The 22,886-nt window shown below is 49.4% G+C and overlaps 1 protein-coding gene across 1 annotated transcript; it reads left to right on the forward strand.

The window, feature by feature from the left end:
* Positions 1–3,509: 3,509 nt before the first annotated feature.
* On the forward strand, positions 3,510–16,207 carry IRF4 (interferon regulatory factor 4). Its single transcript, XM_075495631.1, has 8 exons — positions 3,510–3,728; positions 4,234–4,420; positions 5,221–5,309; positions 5,871–6,012; positions 7,808–7,915; positions 9,277–9,630; positions 13,583–13,695; positions 15,654–16,207. Exons 1-8 carry the CDS (start codon positions 3,525–3,527, stop codon positions 15,795–15,797), a joined length of 1,341 nt encoding a protein of 446 aa, XP_075351746.1. The 5' UTR covers positions 3,510–3,524; the 3' UTR covers positions 15,798–16,207.
* Positions 16,208–22,886: the final 6,679 nt, after the last annotated feature.

Genomic DNA, 22,886 nt, shown 5'->3' on the forward strand with positions numbered 1-22,886 from the left:
AAAGATTTCTGAATGTGTAAACTCATCTATCTATATGTGGATTTCTTTCACCTCTCTATCTATATGTGGATTTCTTTGGACAACTACAATTATTTTTTCAAAATATTTTCCAGCATTTGAGAAAGATGGTTTTTTTCCCCTGAATGGTTTGTCCTAATGCGGATCAAATCTGTATGTTTCACGCTGGCCCAGAATTTGCCGTCTTAAAAGCTGCAAAAAAGAGAAGGCGTTAGAGGTGTTCATTTTATAGTGATATATTTCAAGATGGTTCTATACTTAATGAAATTACAGTTGGTGCCCTGAGTACCACGCAGTCTTGCCCCTAGGAATCGAAATTGGATTTTTAGACAGCCTTTCAGATGCCTTTTGGTAAAGCTGCGGTTGCCCATCTTGATTTATGGTGGCAGTCCCCTCCAATCTCAAAGACGTATTTTAATGTTTTGAAGGTGCCTTAACTCGTGACTGAAAGGATTTCTGATGGGCACTGTCAATTCTTTTTTTTAGAGGATGGATGGTGTGTTGTAAACCCGACATCTAAAAATGCCTGCGCTTCTCACTTCTCCCTCAAAACGTGGCGATAATTACGTTTAAATTTCAGAAGATGGCGTTGAAGATTTGCAATTAATATCCTAAACTCTGCGTGTACCCTCGCACCGGCGGCCTGCCAGCACAGCGCGCGATGACTGGTTTTTTGATCTGATACGTTACAGCAGAAAGGATGTGGATGTGTGCTGGAGACGTTAAAACAGAACAACAACAAGAAAGTGTCGTGGCATGAAACACGTGTTTGAAACCCGAAAGGCGCTAAGACAGACTTTCATGCAAGCCCGGACCTCGCTCCTTCATCCCCCCGGCTCCCACCACCGGAGTTAGGGCAGGGGACTTTGCAGGCGGGCGAGCGAGTGGGTGACCCCCCCACCCAGCCCCGGCCCCGGTGCCCCGGTGCCGGTACTCAAGACGGGCTTTCCCGGGGCGGCATCCCCCTAGCCCAGCGGGGCGGGAGCTGCTCCCGGCCGGGGCTGGCGGCTGCCCCCGGCTCCGGCTGCTGCCGCCCCGTCCGGGCTCGCTGCCTGCGGGACCCGGCGCCGCTGCTGCCCCCCACCCTGTCCCCCATTTCACACCCTACGGGCTGCAAAGCAGGGGGCAGAGCCCGAGCCCCAGGCCGGCCGGCTCGCCCGAGCCCCGGGGAGGGTTTCTCATCCCCCTCCGCGATCCCGGCTGGGTGGCCCGGGCAAAGCCGGGTCGGGTCGCAGGGGTTGCGGGCAGGGGGTGCCGGCCCCGGGCGCGGCGTGGGGGCGTGGGCGGGTGGGTGCGTGGGTGGGCGGGTGCCCCCGCCGTCTGCCCGAGCCTCCCGCTGGGCCGGCCGGCACCGTCTAGCACGTTTCTGGTGGGTGTAGCTGGCTGGGTCTTTTACAGTAAAAGCCGCCTGGCTATCATAGGTAGGAGTTTCCCCATGCTATTTATGTATATGTGTCTGTCTGTATAGATTTAAAAAAAAAACCAACGCGGACGCAGAGAGGGCGCCGGGCTGCGCGCCCCCCCGCCTCGCCGCGTGTGTTTATCAGCAATGGGCATGTGTCACTGCCTCAGATGTTTTCCAGCTCGCAAAGTCCCCGCTCCCCGCCGCCGCCGGCTCCACCTCCGGGCCGGGGCCCGCCTCCCCCCCGCCCGGGCACGACGCCCTCCATCATATAAAGAAACTTCCCGGTGCCGCCGGCCCAGTCGCGGTGCGCCCCGTCTCAGCAGCCGCCCCGGCAGCCGGCGGCCCCTGCCCGCTCCCAGCGCCGCCAGAGAGGTAAGCGGCGGCGGCGGAGCCCCCGGGCCCCCCCACGTCCCGCCGGGCCGCCGCAGCTCTCCGCCGGCTCCCCCGGGCGGAGCGGCCCCGCCGCGGGACCCGCCGGGCCGCGGAGGGGGACGGGGGTGGGCGGTGCGGGCTCCTGCGCTTTCCGCCGTCGGGGCTTCTCCCCGCGGTGCTGCCGGCACCGGAGCGAGCCGTTTGGCCTTTTCTTCAAAAGGCGTGTTTTTTCCCTAATTGAAAGCAAAAAAATAATACCCGCCTCGTTATCGGCTCGCGAGGTGAAGGCGCGCACCGGCCCCGGCCCCGCCGCCTCCCCCTGCCTTGGGGAGGGTCGCGGGAACGGGCGGGGGGGATCCGCTTCATGCTCTGTCTAAGGAGGGGAAAGGACTTTTGGGGGGTCTTTGCACGGGCGCCGGCGGGCCCGCAGGCACATCGTGCCCAGGGGAGAAGCTGGGGGAGCGGGTTTGGTGTCCGGGGGGATGCTGCCGCCTGCGGAGGGGTGTAAGGGGTGCGGAGCTGCCCGTCTGCCCACAGCGGGGTGTACCTGTCATACAGGGGGTCTCTGAAGGTCTCCCTGTGTGTAGAGGCAGAGACTGCGGGTGAGGAACCCCTTTTTTATTAGATGTAATGGGGGGAAAAGACCCCACCAAACTAAGCTTTGGGGCATTCAAACACTTTTTCAGCTCGGGGAGACAAACCTGACGCCAGGTCCCCGTCACCGGTGTCGGTATCCCCACGTTAGGACCTTTCCAGCGGGTCCCCGTCACTGGTGTCGGTGTCCCCACGTTAGGACCTTTCCAGCGGGTCCCCGTCACCGGTGTCGGTGTCCCCACGTTAGGACCTTTCCCGCGGGTGTCTGTCACTGCAGAGCCGCACCGCTCCCAGTGCGTGCCTGCACCCCTGCGGGTAGCTAGGGCTCTGCGTGGCTGGCTGCAAGCTCCCGCGTCTCTGGGGACAGTGCCCTTGTGCCAGGCTCCGTGGGTTGCTGTCTTTCCACTTTTAGGTATTTGGAATGTATGGATTTGAATGTTACTATATATGCATGTTGGGAGCAGTTGGAGGGGTAGATATGTGTAGGACATCGTGTTCAAATGTGTCTTGCTTAAGTGAGCTTGTGAGAACTACTTTGATGTTATAGTTAGATGCCGTATAAATCTTAACTGCAAGTGAAGCCCTCTAAATTGTGTGCACGTGTCTAACGTTACATATGTGCACTGTCACATGCAAACACATTTTTAGGCAATTTTTTTCTTTTTTGGTTAAAAAGCGAAAACCCAGTTGAACTCCGAGCAGGACAGGGGGTTTGCGCCTTAAGTCACTTGCAATGAAAATTTCAACAACCTGCATACGTTCATGCAAAGCAGTGTCGGGACAGGGGGGAAGTCTGTCAAAGTCTGCAGCACGAGCGGTGCCTGGGGAGGGCTGCGGGGGGCTGTGCCTGGTTTCCTGAGGCTCTGTACCGTGTTTCCCGGGCTCCCCGGGGCCCCCCTGCACACTGTAGCTGCCGTTTGCCATGTGGCACCGGGGACTGAGGACCGCTGGCGGGGCTCTGCACAGGGACTTCAGCCAGGGACAGCGCCTGACCTGTGGGTTTTCCTCTCCCCCCCGTCCTTCCCCTCTCCCCCTCCTCCGCAGCCCCCCAGAGAGCCGGTGCTTGGGTGTGTGCAGAGAGGTGGGCTCGGTGAGGCACCCCAAAACCCCCCACCCGATCCCCAGCACAAGTGGCATGAACTTGGAGCCAGGCGAGTGCGGGATGAACTCGGTGAGCTGCGGCAACGGGAAACTCCGCCAGTGGCTGATCGACCAGATAGACAGCGGCAAGTACCCGGGGCTGGTGTGGGAGAACGATGAGAAGAGCATCTTCCGCATCCCCTGGAAGCATGCCGGCAAGCAGGACTACAACCGCGAGGAAGATGCCGCCCTCTTCAAGGTAGGGCTCAGCCCGGGGTTGGGGCTGTGGGACAGAGCCGGGGCAGGAGGGATGCCTGGAAGCTCTGCGGTGGCCCCTCGCCATCCCGTCCTCGCCACCCGCCTCTGCGGGCTGGCTCTGCTGGGTGCCCGCTGCCGCCGGCTGCCTGCCTGGTGGCCCTGGCTCTGCCCTGGTGTCCCCTGTGTTTGTGGGATGAGAGAGCCCGCCCTTTCCCACTCCTCCGTGTGGAGCTAAATGCTTGTGGGACTGCGACACATCTGTTTCCACACTGGATCATTTTCTCCCTTCCCTTGTGCCTGCTAAAGTGTTTTTCCTACCTTACCATGCTGCTTTTTTTCTTAGCCTAAACCTGTAGGGAGTAAATTCACGCACGTATAAGCACACACATATATGCTGTTTCAAGCATTGTGGACTTGTACCTTGTAGTTGATTCTTTTTCTTTTTTCTTTTTTTCTTTTTCTTTTTTTCTTTTTCTTGCTCTTTTGATTATCTGAAATGTTTCCAGGCTTGGGCTCTTTTTAAAGGAAAGTTCAGAGAGGGCATTGATAAACCAGATCCCCCTACCTGGAAGACAAGATTAAGGTGTGCTTTGAACAAGAGCAATGACTTTGAAGAACTTGTGGAGAGAAGCCAGCTGGACATCTCAGATCCCTATAAAGTGTACAGAATAGTGCCAGAAGGAGCTAAAAAAGGTAAAGCATCTCAAATTCCCTGTGTAACAGAGTGTGAATATGTCTCATTGTAAGCATATGAGGACTGAAGTGTGCTTTTCTGGAATGGCCCTGCAGCCTTTTAAAGTCTTTCAAGGAGCCAAAATGCAGGGCTCAAGTGCAGCTTGTTCTGATGACTTAAGAGGCTGCGTCTGCGGGAGGACTGCTGGCGTTTGAGTCGGAGCGTTGGAAGGGAGCCGTTGCAGAAGATGCAGACAGGCGCCCTGCACACTGCTGAGGAATTGCTCTTTTAGCTGGAGCCTCCCTGCCAGTTCTGCGTAGAGGGAGCCAAGCAAGGGGCTAAAGGGACAGGCAAAAAAAAAATTCCTTGCCGGATCTGGGGTTTGAATACAGGGAGTAGCAGAAGTGTTTTTGAGCCGGACAGTAGGCAACTGCTGTGGGGGGAAGAGCTGGGAGCGAGGGATGCCCAGCCTGCAGCCTCCTGGGCAGAGGCTGGGGGCAGTGCCGGCTCTCCAAGAAGTGCTCGGCAGAGCTTGCGGGAGGCAAAGGCTTGGCAAGGCCCAGGGATGGCATCGTGGCACACAGGGTATGGCTGGGCAGCTCTTCTCTGTGGGGCACTGGGGAGCCCAGTGGGACAGACTGCCTCCAGGAGCTGCCTGCAAGGGAGGGCTGGGAATCCTGTCCCAAACGGGCACTGGAGGGCATTTTAGTCCTCTGCTTGTTCAAAGGCAGGTTGTATGGATTTGTCTTCAATGAGCCAGTTTCAGATTTCCTTAAGATGTGGCTGACATAATTTATTTTCATCCCTCTGGTGAGCATAGGTGCAAAACAGATCAGCATGGAGGAGCAACCGTTAATGATGAACCATCCCTTTCCAATAACGTCTCCTTACACTTCACTACCATCTCAGGTATGACACGAGTTACGCATTTCGCTTGGTGCTTGTACATTGAGCAGCATAATTTCTGTGCTATGTGCTATGTCTGTCTTTGCTGGCGTGGCTCTCTAGTTCTCTCTGGGAAGAAACTTTATTATGAAAACTGAGAAATCGAGAAGCAACTTTTCTAATGTCATATGAGGCCACAGGGCAGTTGATTTCCCTTGGTGTTGTTTATCCCTGAGTAATAGCTCTTTTCTGATGGGCGATAGATATTAGTGCACTGCCATTCTGTTGATGCCAGAATGTGAGCACCCGATGAAGCCTTGCTCTTCCAAGCAGACATTAACCAGCAATGCTTTGACTGCCTTTTGTTATTCTACCCTGCTTATTATTTACACCAGTGGTGAGAAGTTCATTTGAAAGCCTCATTGGTGGTGGTGGCGAAGTGCCATTCGTGTAGCCTGGGCAATGCTTAGACCTCTGCGGGCTTTGGCAGAGCAAATCTAGGAGCTGAAATGTGGAAGCTGGGGGAACGCAGAGCATTAGTTTTGACAGCTGCCGAGTAAAAGAATATCTCGTTAAATTGAATAGGTACCAAACTACATGGTGCCCCACGAACGGAACTGGAGGGAGTTTGCCCCGGAGCAGCCGCATCCCGACATCCCCTACCAGTGCCCCAGCGTCCCCTTCGCAGCTCGCAGTCATCACTGGCAAGGGCCTGGCTGTGAAAATGGTAAGACGCTCCTGTTTAGGGTGGCTTGCTGAGGTTGGTCACCTACAAGGACCACAGATTTCAGGTTTCTCATTCGTGGCTTTCATTGGAATTAACAGAAGTGGCCGGAGGGAAGTGCTGGGCTCCCTTCAAAGAGAGCCACGGGGCCCGCGGCAAGAGCCTTTGTCCTGGCTCTTGCTTTGACTGCCACCGTACGTACGGTGTGTGAGCTGTGCAGTCCTCTGAGTTGATACAAGTCAGCCCCCAAAAGTCCTGAGCTGTCTCAAAAGCCCTGAGCAATAAGAAGGGAACCAACCCCCCCAAAAACCCCAAATGGGAACATGTGTTCTTTAGCTTTGCTTTCTGATTTTGGACCTTTTGAGGCACACATCAGTGAGGTTTTCCCTCCAGCCTTGTGGATTAGAATGGCATTATTGTCCCGAGAGGAAAGCTGAAATTATTGCTTGATTTTAGTGCCGTGGCAATGGGACAACTTGTCATGGACTGAGTCACTCTTAGGGCTGGTACAGCAGAAACAGAATAAAGGGACGTTCCCTTCCCCGAAGATCTCACAGTACCAGAGTCTAACATAATCATGGCTTTCCAAGCTCTGCATCCTTAGGAAAAAGCCTGAATTGTGAAAATTGGCAACGCTGAAGCCTGCAGGGGATAAAACATAAGAGAAAGGGAACTGTGTGCCGTAGACCCTTGCAGGATAACTCACCTGAGGGCATAGGCTTTTGCTTCGTGAGGAGAAGCAGCTGGTTCAGAAGGGCAGGAAAGGATGGGAAGCAAGGAAGGACTTCTTAGAGCAGATGCTACATTTTCAGAGGACAGTTCTCTAGAGGTTTTGGTGCAGAGAAATAAACTTCTGTTTCTTTGGGTCTGCTAAAAAGTCAATGCTCAGTGCACTGCAACTTTTGCTGGAAGTGTATTGGAATTATTAGGCAGAGTCCTTTGCTTTTAGTTGAGCTGTTTGCTAATAAAAAATTAACGTATCAAGCTGAATGAGCTCTGCCCTGAAGTACATCCTCTGCAGCAGTTAAACACACATTTGGATGCTTTCTTGAATTTGGAGGCAGTTGTTAGTGGCAGGTATTGGGTTCCTCATTGGGCTCTAAGACTTCTCCAAGAGACGCGGGTGTTTCGTATCTGCCTCGCTCCAGCTCCTGATTGTGGTGGGTTCTGCCATTGGGAAAGGTAGTGTGTGCTTGTTTGCAAGTCACTTGTATCACCCTCCAGGGACTTTCGTTGACCTTAAGAAACAGAGGAAAACATCAATTGCCCTTGTTATAATCCACTCACTGATAGGCACCTCTTGGAACAGTCTAATAGTACTCCTGGTAATAAAACCCTAGTAATCTCCTGCTGCACAATGTTCTTTGCCTGCTTTTTAAACAGTGTTAATTCCAGTTTTATTGTTATACCTGTCTTTAGTAAAATTCCTTATACTGAATGGATTATTTTATGCAGGCAACTTTTAAGAGCACTATAGTCTAGCTAAAAATGTGAATTATTTCTGTAATAGAATAACATGTTAGGTAAGGAGAAAGTACTAGAGGGAATACTGAAATGCCAAGGGAGTGTTTCATGCAGACCCAAATAAAAATACCATCCAAATAACATCTAGAGAGACTGGTAGAGTTGGCATACCTGGAAAAATTGGGAAATAAGACCTTTTTAGGAAGAAGGGGGGAAGAGAGAGAGAGTTCCTGGTGGGGTCCAGAAACACTCGCGTTTGCATCGCTGTGATCTCTGCCCGAGCTTTTCTTTTAGGATTTAGGCAGCTGTCACTGACTTTTGTTTGTGAAAACAGGTTGTCAGGTGACAGGAACCTTTTATGCTTGTGCCCCTCCTGAGTCCCAGACTCCTGGCATCCCGATTGAGCCAAGCATAAGGTCTGGTGAAGCCCTCGCCCTGTCAGGTAAGGTCCGTAACACCCCGGGCTTTCTGGGGAGCTTGACAAGAGGCTCCCACTTCTCACTTGCCCTGGCACCGTCTCTCCTTTCTGATGAAAAGAAAAAAGAAGAAAAAAAAGAAACCTCTTTAATGAATGAATTTGGTGTACGGGCTTAAGCCCCTGTTTGCTAGGATAGTTAAGCACTTGTAGCCCCAGCTCCAAGGGATCGAGGGACTGTGGTTGAAGTTAATGGAAGTGGTTCGCTGGCTGACGGTGTTAGTGCTGGGTTGCTTCGGTGAGCCACCAAATCAGGCCTTCCCAGGGGAGTTTGGAAATTTTGGGGTTGTCAGTGACTTTTAGCTCAGTTTTCCATTTGGGAGGAGCCCCCGCAAAAGCTGATGTTATCTGGGTACCTTGCTGTGCTCCTGCTGGTGCCATCTGGCTTTGCTCTGCTTCATTATTCCTGGTGAAAAAAAGGCATTCGGGAAAGAAAAGGGAAGTTATTTCAGCCAGGTTTGCAGACGTCCGGATGCTGGGGGACTTTCTGAATAACCCTGGGAAAAGGTGTGGGAACGTGCTTTTCTCAGAAATAATGGAAAAACCTGTAATGTGACGCTTGGCAGGTTTCTTGAGCGGGATTGTTCTCCTGAATCAGGGTCTGTATGTATGTATATATGTGTGTATGTTTGTGTATAGGTGTGTGTGTATATATATATATAAAAACAAGTTTTATACACACACACACATATCTTTTATATATATATATATATCTATATCTATCTGTGTATATATATATATTTTCAGTGCTGTGTGAGTTCTTAGGGCTCAGCCATGTTGAGTGAATGGCCATTTGAAAGTAAGGCTGGGGATTTCAGGTACAGCCCTGTTAGAGCTGGAGCCAGCAGTCGCTTCTCTTCAGGCAGCTGAGTGCAAATTTGCAGGTCCCCTGTACAGAAGCCTCTTTTATGCAAAATCTGGGGAGAAACACAGCTACTTCCTGATTAAATCTGAGGAAGTGTACTGAGCCGGTGGGTTTAATTGTGACGTGAACTTGGAAAATGTGACAAACAACAACTTTTTGTGTGCAGACTCTTCCTTTTAAACAGAAATGTGAAGTTTGTGGGACATTAGTTCCTACCAAATTCCCACATCAGTAGCCCTTATAATAAAATGAGAGAGCATTAATGCTACCGTGCCCCAAAAGTTTTAGTATTTATATTCTTTAGGTGATTTTTGCTAATGCGAGCCTGTTTTCTGGGTGGTGGTGACCACTAGGCTCAGAAATCTCATGCAAATTTGTCCCTTGGCCTTAGTACAGATCTGAAACATAAAACATTTGTACTAACGTATCACAGTGATTCTTTTTTTCTTTTTTCTTCTTGTAGATTGTCGGCTCCACATCTGCTTATATTACCGTGAAATACTGGTAAAGGAGGTGACAACTTCTAGTCCTGAAGGTTGTAGGATATCCCATGGCCAAAGTTACGAGGTCAGCAGCCTGGAGCAAGTTATCTTCCCTTATCCAGAGGATAATGGCCAGAGGAAGAACATAGAAAAGCTACTGAACCACCTGGAACGAGGAGTAATACTGTGGATGGCCCCTGATGGCCTCTACGCTAAGAGACTTTGCCAAAGCAGGATCTACTGGGACGGGCCTCTGGCACTCTGCAGTGACCGACCCAACAAGCTGGAGCGGGACCAAACATGCAAGCTCTTTGATACCCAGCAGTTTTTAGCAGGTAATTCCCACTATGGCTTTGATACTGTTTCCGGAGATGTCACCCGGTCGCTCTCCACATCAGCTTTATGGGAGTGCTCTTTTCATGTTACCTTACAAGTTACAGTAAGAATTACCCCTCACTTCTTCTTCTGGGCAAGCACAGCCAAGGGGTAGTTGACTCCTGAATAATCCTGTCAAATTCTGCTCTCTGTGCACGTTCAATGCCCCTGCACAAACCAGCAGGAGTGAACTGATGCTCGGCTGGTGACACTCCAAACCTCACGTCTCTTTAAGAAGCGTAAGGAGGAACCTAACAAAATAGTCTTTCCAACAAAATAGCCTTTCCATGTATTGGGTGACAGAGGAAAGTGGATCCTTATCTTGGATCTCCTAGTGTAAGTCCTGGGTAGGTCTGTGCTCTGCACCTGTGCTGCTCTCAACCTGACCCAGAGCAAGCCTGAGATCTTGCTCAGAGTATACAAATATCAGCATGAATCTCAGTAGAAAGCCTTCTTTTCAGTCTGTGCCAGTGTTTAAAAGATATCTGGGGGGTGAAAAGGATTTCACAAGCTCTGGAGTTTCCAGATTGCTCTCCAGAGCAATGCGGGAAGGTCTCGTTTTGTACAGGGCAGTTGGGAGCATCAGTACAGAGAGGGCAAGGGCACGCTTCAGGGCACACCTTCTCCGTTCGGCCCATGGAGGGAAGAGGCAGAGCCTCGACCCCACTTCCCAGCACTTCTGAGCAGGTAGAGGGAGGAAAGCTGTCGGTGCAGAGAAACTGGTGGGAGCCGGTCATTGTCCCAGAGGACAACTTGGGCAGCAGGAATACGTTGCCCCTTTTTTGAGATGTGTGGCATCGTGAACTGAGTGCCTATGGTTTGGTGTGTTTTCCCATTAGAACAGGGCATCAGCACTGGCATGCGTCTCTTAGGACAATAATGCCTTGCAAAATGAAAAAAAACCCCTATCAAACCCAAACCAACCGCTTCAGCCTACTTTATATTCCAAGGCTGATGCACCATCCTAGCAAAATGGTCAACCAAGAAATGCATTTAAAGAGAGAAATCTCATATGGATGTGAAAATTGACAGTTAGAAAGGGGAATTTGAGGTCAGGGTATTGGCTTGGGCTTCAATCACATGCTAATTTAAAGGCGTATAATTCTGCCTCTGATGATGGTTTTGGAAATCCCTTTCCCTTTTCTCTGGTGGTTTTTTAGATGTACTCTGGGTTCTTCCAAACGGTTGACAGGACATCTCTTTTTAGATGCCTAACCCCAAAGATAAGCTCAAGCAATAGTTATTTTTTCCCCCTCCTAAATTACTTATGCACCAATGCCTGTGCAAACCCAAGCATGTGGTTGAAGTCATAGTCTGCGGTGTGTGCAAAGTGAGTTTTTGCATGTGTTGATGCTCAGCTAGGTTTGTAGGTGACTTGCCATGGGCGTATCACATCTGCATGTTAATTGAAATGTACTGAGGTCCCAGACTGCAGGCGAGCTTCGGGATTCCCCCCTTAGGAAACCAGGGCTTCCTTGGGAAGAAACACAGGAGACCTCTACCAGGAGAGGGAATACTGAACAGCAGAGAAAGGGGCAGAAGCAGAACTACTGTGGACCACAGCTGATAGGACCGCATTGAGGAGCTGGACCCTGCAATGCAAACTGCACCGGAGCATCAAGGCCTGTGTTGAGCGGCCTCGTACTGTTGAGAAGGCTAAAATGGCAATAAATCAGAAAACAAGTGGATGGTCTCTGGGGAGTACTGCGTAATAAATGCAGTAAATTGGGCTGGGTGGAGAGTAGGAGGATAGAGGAAGAGAATTTGGGAGCGTGAGGGTGGCAGGCAGAGGAGGGTTGCCTTGGCAGAAGGAGGGGCGGGTGGAGCCGGAGTAGCAGGAGATGGGGAAGGTTTGGGGAGGCACGTGGGGAGCCCTGTGGCACAGGAGGAGGCGCTTGGGCCTGGAAAGGGAGATGGAGCGAGTAGAGGGTTTTGGAGAAGCACGAGGCTGACCTCAAGCCCCGATTATCCTGCTGGTGGGAAAGAAAGGGCTTTCTCCTCCAGGTCCATGCCACGGGCTGCTGTGTGGCAGTCCCACAGGTATTCAGGATTGGGAGAATTGCCGAGGCCAAGTAAAACAGGGGGAAAGAGGAAGGTGGCAGAAGTTGCCCATGAGCAGTATGGCGTTGGACTGACCTTGGGTGGATCGTCCTTCCCTGCCCTGTGGCAGCACAGAGGGAAGCAGGGTCCTATGGAAAATCGCTCGTCTCTCCTGGCACACCTCCAAGAAGTTCACAGCGCTTTTAGGGAGTTTTGGGGGAGACTCTGGGGAGAACTGTGCTTTACTCTGTGTTATAAATGAGCTGCCCATTGTTTTACTTTTATAACTGATCCTCCCAGTAAGGCCAGTAGTCCCAAGTCAGGGTTGGGACACTATTGTGGTAGCCGCTGAATTCACACCTTGGTCTGAAAAGCTTCCAGGGGTGTATTTTGGGAAAAGGTGCATTTGTCATGCCAAGTTTGAAGACTCTCCTTTCCCTGTATAGCAGAGGGTGCTTCATTATAGACATTGGTTTTAATATTAATTTCAACTTTTTCCAGAAAGCATGAACAGGGTTGTAAATTAAAATGAAATCTTTACCAATCAACTATGTAGAAATACAGCACATAATGCAGACTTTAATGAGGATATTGTGTTAGATGGCATTTTCCCTTTTCTGGAAGGAAATGCAGTGTCTAAAACACAACATAGTGATTTTGGTCCAAGTGGAAGTCTCTTATAAAGGCCTCCCCCGCTGTCTTTCATAGGGAACACTTTGGCTGTTGGAATAATTATATGATTTGACCTTTTCCCTTTGTGCAAGGGCGTGGGTTAGTGAAAAGAGTGCAGGAGCGCAGAAGACACACTCTTTTGCTGGCTCGGTGCATGGATTAAATAAGGTCCTTCACCTTCCCGTGCCTCCCCGTCCCCCCCTAGGCACAGTGCTGACAGTGGCTCCATGACTGTGTCTAGCTGAGGCTGAATTTTGTGCCTGGCAAGTACTTTGAGTCTCTGGCTCTACTAAGCCATTGGTTTCAGTCCTGCTGTTGGGCGTCCGCTTGAGTGGGTCCCGGCTACCACTGGCATCTGCTCCAGGAGGTTCTGCTGTCGAGGCCCAATAGAAATACTAATGGGAAGACATCCTGGTTTGTGCATATGAAATGACTCGTGAGGCAAGGCAAACAGAAAAATTGCAGTGTTATAACTAGCTTCCCCTGATCTGTGGGAAAGTCTCCAAATTCAGTGTCTTCTCCTTACGTCTTGTCTTTTTCCTGACCTCTGTCATCCTCCTCTGGAGGATCTTCTCCCACTGTGCTCCAGGGTGCTCCATTTGGAGCTCAGCCGTCCACAGTCTTCCTTGCTGGCCTGTACTGGTTTTGGCTGGGATAGAGTTAATTTTCTTCATAGCAGCCCATGCGGTGCTGTGTTTGGATTTGTGATCAAAACAGTGCTGATAGCACAGGGCTGTTTTACCTAATGCCGAACAGTGCTTGCACAGTGTCAAGGCTTTCTCCATTTCTCACTCTGCCCCCACACCAAGTAGGCTTGGGTGGACAAGAGGTTGGGAGGGGACACAGCCAGGACAGCTGACCCAAGCTGACCAAAGGGATATTCCCTACCGTATGACCTCGTGGTCAGCAGTAAAACTGGGGGGGGAGATTGCCAGAGGTTGCTGTTGCTTGGGGACAGGCTGGGCATCGGTCAGCTGGTGGTGAATGATTGCTTTTTGCATCCCTTGCTTTTCTTTGTTTGGTTTTGTCTTTTTCTTTCTTTTTACCTATTAAACTGTCTTTATCTCAACCTACAAGTTTTCTCATTTTTACCCTTTCGATTTTCTCCCCCATCCCGGTGGCGGGAGCGAGCAAGCAGCTGCGTGGTGCTTACCTGCCTGCCAGAGTTAACCCACAACACGGCCCTTTCTCTCTTCCCAGAGCTGCAAGCCTTTGCTCACCATGGACGCCCGCTGCCGAGATACCAGGTCGCTCTGTGCTTTGGAGAGGAATTTCCAGATCCACAGAGGCAGAGGAAACTAATTACAGCCCATGTAAGTAGGACTTCTGCCTTACCTAAAAGAAACATAGTCCTTAGAGGATATGAATCTGCCAGTCAGGCTCTTGTACCTCGTGTAGGTTGTGAGGGAAGGAATTCTTGAAAATGCAGCACCATCCAGACTGGGGTTGAATCGCCAGATCTGCCAAGGACTGACTGGTAGCCGTCGGTAGGGCAGAGCACCTGATTTCCCTCTCTGTAGAGCATCAGTGACCTCTTTCAAAAATCCCTTCAAAACCTAAAGCTGAAAGGTACCCTGGAAGAGCCGGGCTGTGTCGTTATTGCCGGCCCCGTTGCGCAGCATCTTGGGCTGCCCGGCCAGTGCAGGACGCGGTGCTTTCACAACCACTGCACCTGAAGGTGCTGCAGAATCCCAGCCTGCATCTCAGGGACCTCAGCCCTTCATGGGATGCAGGGGCCGCCTGTGCAGCTTCATGGGCTGACTGACCACAGTTCACACAGACTCAAAGCTAGTGTTTCGGGATGCTATCTGAGAGAGGGTGATGACGGAGACTGAGACCAGGTACTTTCTAAATTGGCTGTACTGGCCCATAAAACCACAAGAGAGGTGATAATGCACACATTAGCAGCAGGGCTTAGCTTATTGCATCCTTGGGAAGAAAACTGGTGTCTCTTTTAATTTTTCAAAAGCCCCTTCGGTAGTAGCACAGGTCCCATGTCAGACTTTTGTCATAAGCCGTGGCCTCCCCTTAGCTGTGTAGCTTTCGTACTGCCACACCGCTGCTTAGCGAGTCTCTGGGGTGGAAGGTGGGAAGCTCACAAATCCATCCCAAGCTATCCATCCCTCCTTCCTAGCATCCCTTCTCCAGGCCTCTTCTCCATCTTGTGTCCTGGAAGCTTTTCTGTGAGCCTGTACCTCCTGCTCTTTCCAGAGCTTTGCTTCCCCCTTACCAGTTGCTCCTCAGCTTCTCGGACTGTCCCAGCTTGTGGCTGGTGGGGCTTCACCATCCCACCAAACAGCTGTGCCCCGGGAACTGTCTGGCTCACCTGCCCCGCTGCCTTCCCATCTCCCCCACGGCGGGACGGGAGGTGCTCAGCTGCCTCCGAATGCCAATGAGAGGAAGGGAAAGGGGATCGGTGGGGCTGCTTCAAGGCAGCGATCTCTTCTGGCACTCTCCCTTCCCAGAGGCAGGACCCACAGACAGCATATTTTTCCTCCAAAATGGTGCCCGTGTCTTAAAGTGGAGGGGCTGGTTGACCAGCAGGAGAGGGTTGTGGAGAAGAGTTGTCCAACCTGTCCGTCCCCCGAGAGTAAAGAGAGCTTCAGGTGTTTGTTCTCAGTGTGCAACTTAAATACTTGCAGTCAGAGCCCAAAGCCCTGAGGGGGAACAGTGGTTTCTGAAGAGACAGAAGTGAAGACGGCGTTAAATCATACAAATCCCTCTTGGTGGTTGAACAGATTCCTCATCAGAGCTTGAATGAACAGAAACAAGAGTAACCTTGGTGTTAGATTGAAGTCTAATTTCAAACACAGCCATTTGGCGACCTATCTCAGTCTACCTGAGGGCCCCAGCATTTCAAGTTAAGTCCTCAAAGTACTTTACAACGCAGACGAGACTTTCAGCACTTTGTGTATGCATTTGAACACGTCGAGTGGCCACAGACGTGTCTGGCCTGTAGGCATGGCTCACACCCAGGGGCTGGCTAAGGGGCTGCAATTGCTAATACATCATTTGTGTCACTGGTACGTGCCGTTCTAAACGAAGGCCGTGGAGGTAAGGAGTGTGTGCAGTCAGCAAGGCACTTGGCAGCAGAACAGGCAAGCCCTAGCTTAAAACAGAGATTGGTGAGACCACCGAAATAATTTTCCCGGTCTGGTAAACAGAACTGTTTTGTCCTGCCTTGTTTTTAACTTAAAACCACCGTAAATAACTAAGATGAGGAGCATGAAATTTTGTCACGTGTCTGATTAACATTTTGTCTGTTCTTAAGGTTGAACCAATGTTTGCCAGGCAGCTGTATTACTTTGCTCAACAAAACAGTGGACATCTTCTGAGAGGCTATGATTTACCAGAACTTGTGACTAGTCCAGAGGATTATCACAGATCTATTCGCCATTCCTCTATTCAAGAATAAGATCCTCAGAAAGAGTGTTTTTAAAGGCACTGTAAAGATTATGCAGAGTGGAGGAGCAGATCTGGGTCGCAATTTGGAGATCCACATCACAGCTGGATGTGTTCAGGGGTTCAATGATAGGAAAGTGAACTAGGACAACCATATTGTATGATACAAATGACGGGTCTTCAACGTTTGGATGCTACATGTCACATAGGTTCCACTGTCGCTGCGAATAACTCAAAACTGACAAAATAATTGCTATGTTTACATTTGCTTAATGTTCTCCTTGGGTTTTGAGGACTGATTCTTACCGAAGACTTAAATCCAGAGTTTACACTGTTACATTTGCAGGGCTATTTATTTTGGATTACTGATCTCAGGGAAGAGACATAAATTTGTGGTGTTCCTGATTTGAAACTGTAGCTACTCTAGGTGGGTAGCAAACGTAGATGGTTTATTGAGAATAGCTAATACATGTAAGTGGTTATAAATTTAGATTCATAAGTGTGATGCCTATATTCTTGTATAGAATATTTCAGTGTATTTTTTAAAAACAATGCAATTCTTCAGAGACATATTTTTTTAATGCCTGACTGACGTTTGTCCTGACAATGAATTTTGTTGCTGCCACTGTTGTTATTGGGTTAGCCCCCATAATAGCAGTTTCTAAGGTGATGCATTTAAGGTACTGCGTTAAGAAAAGTGACCGTTCAGCTCATATTACCTGTGGATTTAGTGGATTAACCACTAAAATTCTAGAGTCCCGAAGAGCAGGTTTAAAAATAAATGACATTTTTCTTATAATTGAAAGCCACTATGCATTATATATATATATATATGTATGCATTAGAATTAAGTTGGCAGACCTTGAAAATAGCCCAGAAATGGTCCTGCTAGCCCTTTTTTGATGTCACACGTGTGAGCCAGGTTAAAATAACTACCACCTCTGACTTGTACAGAGCCAGCTCTGCTCTTTGTATGCGCTCGCAGCTTCCTTCCAGTGGTACTGAAATGAATGCGAAGGGAGAGTTCAAGGAGAGCAGCATTTGGCCTCCCATATTAAGACAGTCAGGGAAATACTTGTTTTAACCTTTGTTTTCAAAAATTTTACAGAAGTATAATTTGATGCAATTTGCAGCTTTTAATGGTAGGGTGCCATTATAAAGATGAAGAGAAGAGGTCTGTTGGGTATGCGTGTCAGTGAAATTTCCTCGCTGGTGAGCAGACCGTGTGAACTTACTAGCTTTAATTCCAGATTTATCAGACATACTTCACTTGAACTTCTAAATAAGGAAGAAAAGCAGGTACCTGGTCTGGCAGCAGACTTGTGTTCTAGGGACTATGGATTTATACATCTTAAAGATGCATACTCTTTTGGGATATATTATCCCTTCCTTCTCCACAGTGCCAAGCTGAATTAACAGATCATTTTTACTTTTGTGTTCTTTGTTATTTGAAGTGTTTTTTCCTGGCTTAAAGATTTTAATAGGGGAGACCTCTTTCTTAGACATTAAAAGCACTGCTCTAGGTGACTTTCAGAGCTTCAGCATATGCTTTTGGCCTGTGCATACATTTTACTGAAAGGGACTTTTGTGTTCAAACTGAACTGGTACAATACAAATATTTGATGTGTTTTTCACTTTTTTCTAGTGGTCGTTGCTTCATACGCTCATTGCTTCAGCTCACATCTTAGAATAAAGTCCTTATTCCCTACCAACTCGATTCGTATGTGTTGTTTTCAGTAGCGGGGCAAATCTAACGAGCTCGGTTCTGCGCTGCGAACCTGGGCAGCGCTGCTGGCTAAGTCTATGGGGAACTGTGCTTTAAGCCAAAAGTGCAGGGAAAGGTCAAAAGACAAGGACTTTTTCTTTCAAAAACATCTGCGATATTAGCTACAATTAGTAGAAGAGGGGAAAATAGGGAGGTTGCCCTTGGGCTGTTGGTTTCCCAGACCATGGACGATGCAGCAGAGCCCTGCAGCTGGGGATCTGGTGCTGCCACGCACCTGAGGGCTCTGCCCCTGCCCCTCCATGGCCTCTGGGGCTGGGGACCGGGCTGGTGTCCCCCTTGCCCAGCCCAGTGCTCGGGGACCCTCTGACCCGCCGCTTGCCAGGCTGGCAGCTGGAGCTAGAGGTGGTGGTTGCTGGTCACTATAGTTTGCAGAGTGCTTTCAAGTGAGAAAAGCTGGGAAAGGGTGAAAAGGAGGATGACAAGTGAACTAAAATAGTGAAGTTAAGAATAGGAGTGAATTTCACCGGGCAGCCCCTGTTTACTGGAAATCAGGGTCCCAAGACAGGTCCTTGGGTGCAGTAGCTTACAGACAGAGCAAGGTGTGAAAAGTGGTTATGAGATTTGTGATGTGTCTGAAGATGGGGGGGCGGGGGCATTTTCTCTTTATGTGGAGGCTCCTGTTGACTATCGAGGTGCATTATCATTTTTGGCTTTGGAATGAGCTTTTAATTACTTTCCTTGAAGGAGCACGATTTAAAGTCAGCGGCTGTGAAGAGGGAGGGAGAAGAGCACCATATACGTCATGGCCAAACACGACTTGCGTAGTTTGAATGCAGAGAGATGCAGGTGAAAGACTTATTTTAACCAAGCAAAGAGGTTGAGATATTTCTCTTGGAGGGGTGGGGCAGGGGGGAGAGTGGAAGGAAAATCAAGGTGTTGATTTGTACCGTAAATTATTTCGCATGAGGACTTTAAAGCTGCATTTGACTTTTGTGACCACCTCTCACTGTTCAAAATAACTAATGGAAATGTAAAGTGGAAAAAAAAAGGCAAACAAGAAAAAACCCTGAAAATATTTTCTCCTTTTAGTATCTTTTTTACAGTCACTACGTGAAAGCATTTGAAGTACTTCCTACTTCTGTTAACTTCTGTTTATAGTTTCTGAGGTCTACTTCCTTCCTGTTATGATTTCGGTGGCGTTATAAATGACATGTTTTACTCCCGTCAACACTGAAGGCATAGCTGGTGTTTTTTTCAAACGATTTCAGCGTGCGATTTGTCTCAGTATTGGTTTCTCTGATTTTAATATGGCCACACTTACAATCGGTTCTTGAAAGGGTTTCGTGCCAGAGCTCTGCAGCTAAAGTACCTATATTCAAAATTTGGTTCTGCGAAGTGGTTTTGCCTACTGCTGTAAACTGTATTAGCCTTAAAGGGATCGGAGGTTAACCAGAAACGAGGAGATGTATTTTAAGCTGAAATACAGTGTAACAGGGTTTGTGGAAAAAACACAGGATTCACGTGAAAACCCCCGTGGCCTTTTAGGCGGGCATATGCATGCTGTTTACATCAGCATTTGTCAGCAGCGTGGAGGTGGGGAAACACCACCTTCAGCAGAGAGCTTTCAGGAAAAAGTAAAGCATTTTCTCTTGCACGGTCTCAGATCATTGTCTGTGTATACTTGTGGAGAGGCAGGGGGGGAGACAGAAAGAGTATTTACCAAAAAAAAAAGCACAAAGTAGTTTGAAACAATCATAATATCTCCTTTCCCAGGCAGAACTATATGTCAAGTTTAGCTGAACTCGGCAAGATTTTAAAGATTGCCAGGCTGTTTTTTATCTGAAGTCTGATCTGGCTAGTAGGAGGCTAAGAGTTATTTATTTGTGATCGAGTGCTTGCGAGTTTGGTCGGCTCCAAAGAGAAGTTGACAGATCCCGGTGACTGGGAGCAGTTAGGAGGTAGCTGGTGGGCAGCTCATTCAAGCACTTAGCTTTCAAGCATGTAGCCAGGTAAGTGCATCCTCTTTGCATCCCAGCAGGGTGGTGACATCCGCTGCGTCCCACAGCCAGCTCCACTGCTGGGCTACGGGTACCAACTGCCCGACTGCCTGCAAAACGCTCGATGCCTTGACCGTGCTGAAACGACAGTCAAGGAGGAGCTAACTTAGGCGTCTCAAAATAACACTCCTTGAACTATAGACATTGACTAAGTGATGAACACGCTGAGTGGATGGGTTGCCGTTGCCCTTTCGGCAACCGGCAAGAAGGTAAGGCAATCACCTGCGCTCAGGTGGAAACTGAAGAACAGGCCAGATGCCTTGGTTCTGGGCTGGGATTTGTTTTTCCACTTTGCACTGGGCAGAGTCTGACCTGAAAGCTGATGTCTGAGTGGCTCTGTGGTGTTTCGCAAAAAGGCAATAGTCAAGAAAGGGTAGAGCCCAGTCCATATTTTCAGCTCTTAGATAGGAGCAGCTTCATGCCCTGGGAAACAATGGAGATGAAACACAGGACTGCATTTCGCAAATGCATTTTTATTGTTTCCACAGCGCTGGCGCAGCACGGCTGCCTCGCACGTCTCTGCGGGCCAGCTGGCAGTCTGCTGCCGCTCCAGTTACAGTGCTGCCGGCTGAGGCCAGACACGGGACTGTGCGCCGGGCGCTTTTCTGAAATCCGTCTCCCAGGCCTTGGCTATCATTTCCCGCTCCCTTCAAAAGACAGGTCAGGAATTCTGCACAAATTCTGCCTCTCAAGCTAAGAGAACAGACAGATTTAGGTGACTTCTTTTCACAAACCGCAGGTAACGCGTGTCCTCCGTATTCCTGGGAAGTGGTTTCATCTTTGACCCTTGGGCTTGCTCTGTTTTGGTTTCAAGACTGGCTTCTGCATTCTTGCTCTAGAAAAGTCTGAAATCCAAAAACTTGTGGATTCTGGTTGGCCTGGCTGCTCACCCCAGCTTTTAATCTCTTTCCTGGCCAGGCAGAAATGATGTCCATGTAGTATCAATGAAACCACCTACCAGAGGAAGTTCTGTGAATGTTCACGTGTACCTGGTGAGGTTAGAGCAGATACTTGCATCTTAGTAGCTGAAATACGCTTGCCAAGCTCTCTCAGCTATATCAGTACTAGTGCAACGTGTGCATCACCATGTGCATGAAACACATTCATCACCATGTGCATGAAACGCATTTCATCGCATCCTCACCATGTTGTCCACCTTGCTCCTTCTCACTTCCTTCGTGAAGGACAGATGTTTAAACCTGGATCAGGCAGCTGGAGGAATGCCCTGATTTCTTCAGGTCTGCAAGATGCAGAATCTCTCTCTGAGCTGGGGATGGCCAGTGCGGCACAGACAGTGGTCAGACACTTTCAGGTTCAAGCACTTCTGCTGCTTGTCTCCAAAATGCATTATGTCTCTGTCCATGGGTAAGTCCTACTCATATATCAGGGGACTGTTTATCTCACGTAGTCTTATGCCTTCTCCTCCTGGTCTAATATAGGTACCAGCCTTGGTACATGGTCTTGAATAAATTTTCTTCTTTGCTGGTGGTTGCAGCCATCTAGTAATGTGCATTGCTAAATACCTTGTTGTGGGTCTAGCTAACACTTCTGGCTCTCTCTTGGGTTCTCTCTCAATCTTCCTCTACATTGACAGCAAGATCTAAAGGCAGGCAGTGCTTCTTACTATTTGCGCAGTGCCAAGCATGATGGGGCACCGCCTTTGAACGTGAGCCTTTAGACAACACCACAATTCCTATAATCGTGAGTAGGATGTTCTTGGGTCTTGCCAGTTGTGATTCTCACCCTAGAAACCATAAAATGCTCAGCAGAATATAATCGTGGTAATCGTTTATGCTAGGCTTTCCCATAGGAAGCTGGTATGCAGCTTATTTCAGCCCGAGCCACCACATTCAAATTACTTTTTCTGAAGGAGGTGATTGAATCAATTGTTTCTCACGCTCCTGTTACAGCCATTCATAATTCTCTCGTAAAAGTGAAGGCTGAGCATTTCCAGTTTCTAGCACAGAGTGTCTAGCTTCAGATAAAATCGCTTTTAGAGCTAGATGCCCTACCTTTTTCCTTTCAAACTTCTCCTGGGTTTCACGACTTTTATATCCTCAGAAACCAAAGTTATGGGTCAGGTCTACTTACATCTCCAATAACTCATTTTCATTTCCTTTTTTCACACATGATCAAGAGGTTTAGCCCTCTTCATGACTGTCCCCTCCCACAGAAAAAACCCATGCGAGGAGTAGCGAGAGAGAAAGACTTCAAAAACAGGGTGAGTGACCTCATCATGTATCTACTGTAGAGACGTCAGTCTCCAAGAAATAGGAAAGGTCAGAGCTGTTTAAAGCAAGGGGTTTTTCACAACACAGCTGAAAAACCCACAACGGATCTGAAGAACTCACGCTATCCTCATCCCTTGTCTCATCTTTTCCCCAAATATTTGGAGACCCTCCCTCCAGAGGAGCTGCTGCTCTGCGATTTTTAACATAGATTACCATCCTGAAGCACTGGTCACGGTAGCTTTCGCCAGGCTTGGACCTTCCAAAAGAAAACGGTGAAAGAAATGACAGACATTTGCATGGGAATAGTGCAAAATATTTTTTTTTCCTTTTAAATGAAACATGATTTTTATTTCCAGAGCTCCTCCCACCCCCAGTATAACCGAATCCTGGAAGTTTGCGTTGCACCGCCTTAACAATTTTATTGTTCAGACTAATTAGCCTCGATGGTCGCTGGGCTTTGCGCAGCGGATAGGAGAGAGGCGGACAAGCCTTCTCCGTGATGGGATGGCAGGAAGGTGGAGGAGCTAGGAGCTGTGTCCCGGGCGCCGTGGGCTGGGGAAGGGGTTTGCCCGGTCCCTGGGCGCGCACGCAGGTCACCCTGCGCATGAGACGGCGCCGGCCTGAAGGGTGACTGTGAAGTGTCACTTTCCTTTAAAACCATCGCTCTACGAATAAAATGGCTTACCTACAATCCCCACACAGATAGAGGCACTGTTTAAATATAGCAAGCATTGATGTCTATCTGTAAATTACAAGGAAATGAATAAATCGAGTTGACATAAACCGCAAAAAGGAAGTTTGAAATCAGCCTGGAGCTGTGATAGGTCGGCTCCTGCCGAGGGACCCTGCCGAACCTTCACCATCCACTACGGCAGCGACGCAGCTGCCGAACCCGACCTGCCCGTCCCGGCTCCCCGGCACGCATACCCACGTGCCGCCGCTCACCGGGGGTCTGGCCCACATCCAGTGGTCTAGACCTGTGCCGTGGGGGCACCTGCGCCCACACAAAAGCCAAAGGCGCCCCGGGCACCCGGGATCCCGGCTGCGGGGAGGGGACGGCGCGGCGTTTTCTGGAAACCAATGAGCTC

The sequence above is a fragment of the Mycteria americana genome, chromosome 2 (assembly GCF_035582795.1).
Source record: "Mycteria americana isolate JAX WOST 10 ecotype Jacksonville Zoo and Gardens chromosome 2, USCA_MyAme_1.0, whole genome shotgun sequence".
NCBI classification, from domain to species: Eukaryota; Metazoa; Chordata; class Aves; order Ciconiiformes; family Ciconiidae; genus Mycteria; species Mycteria americana.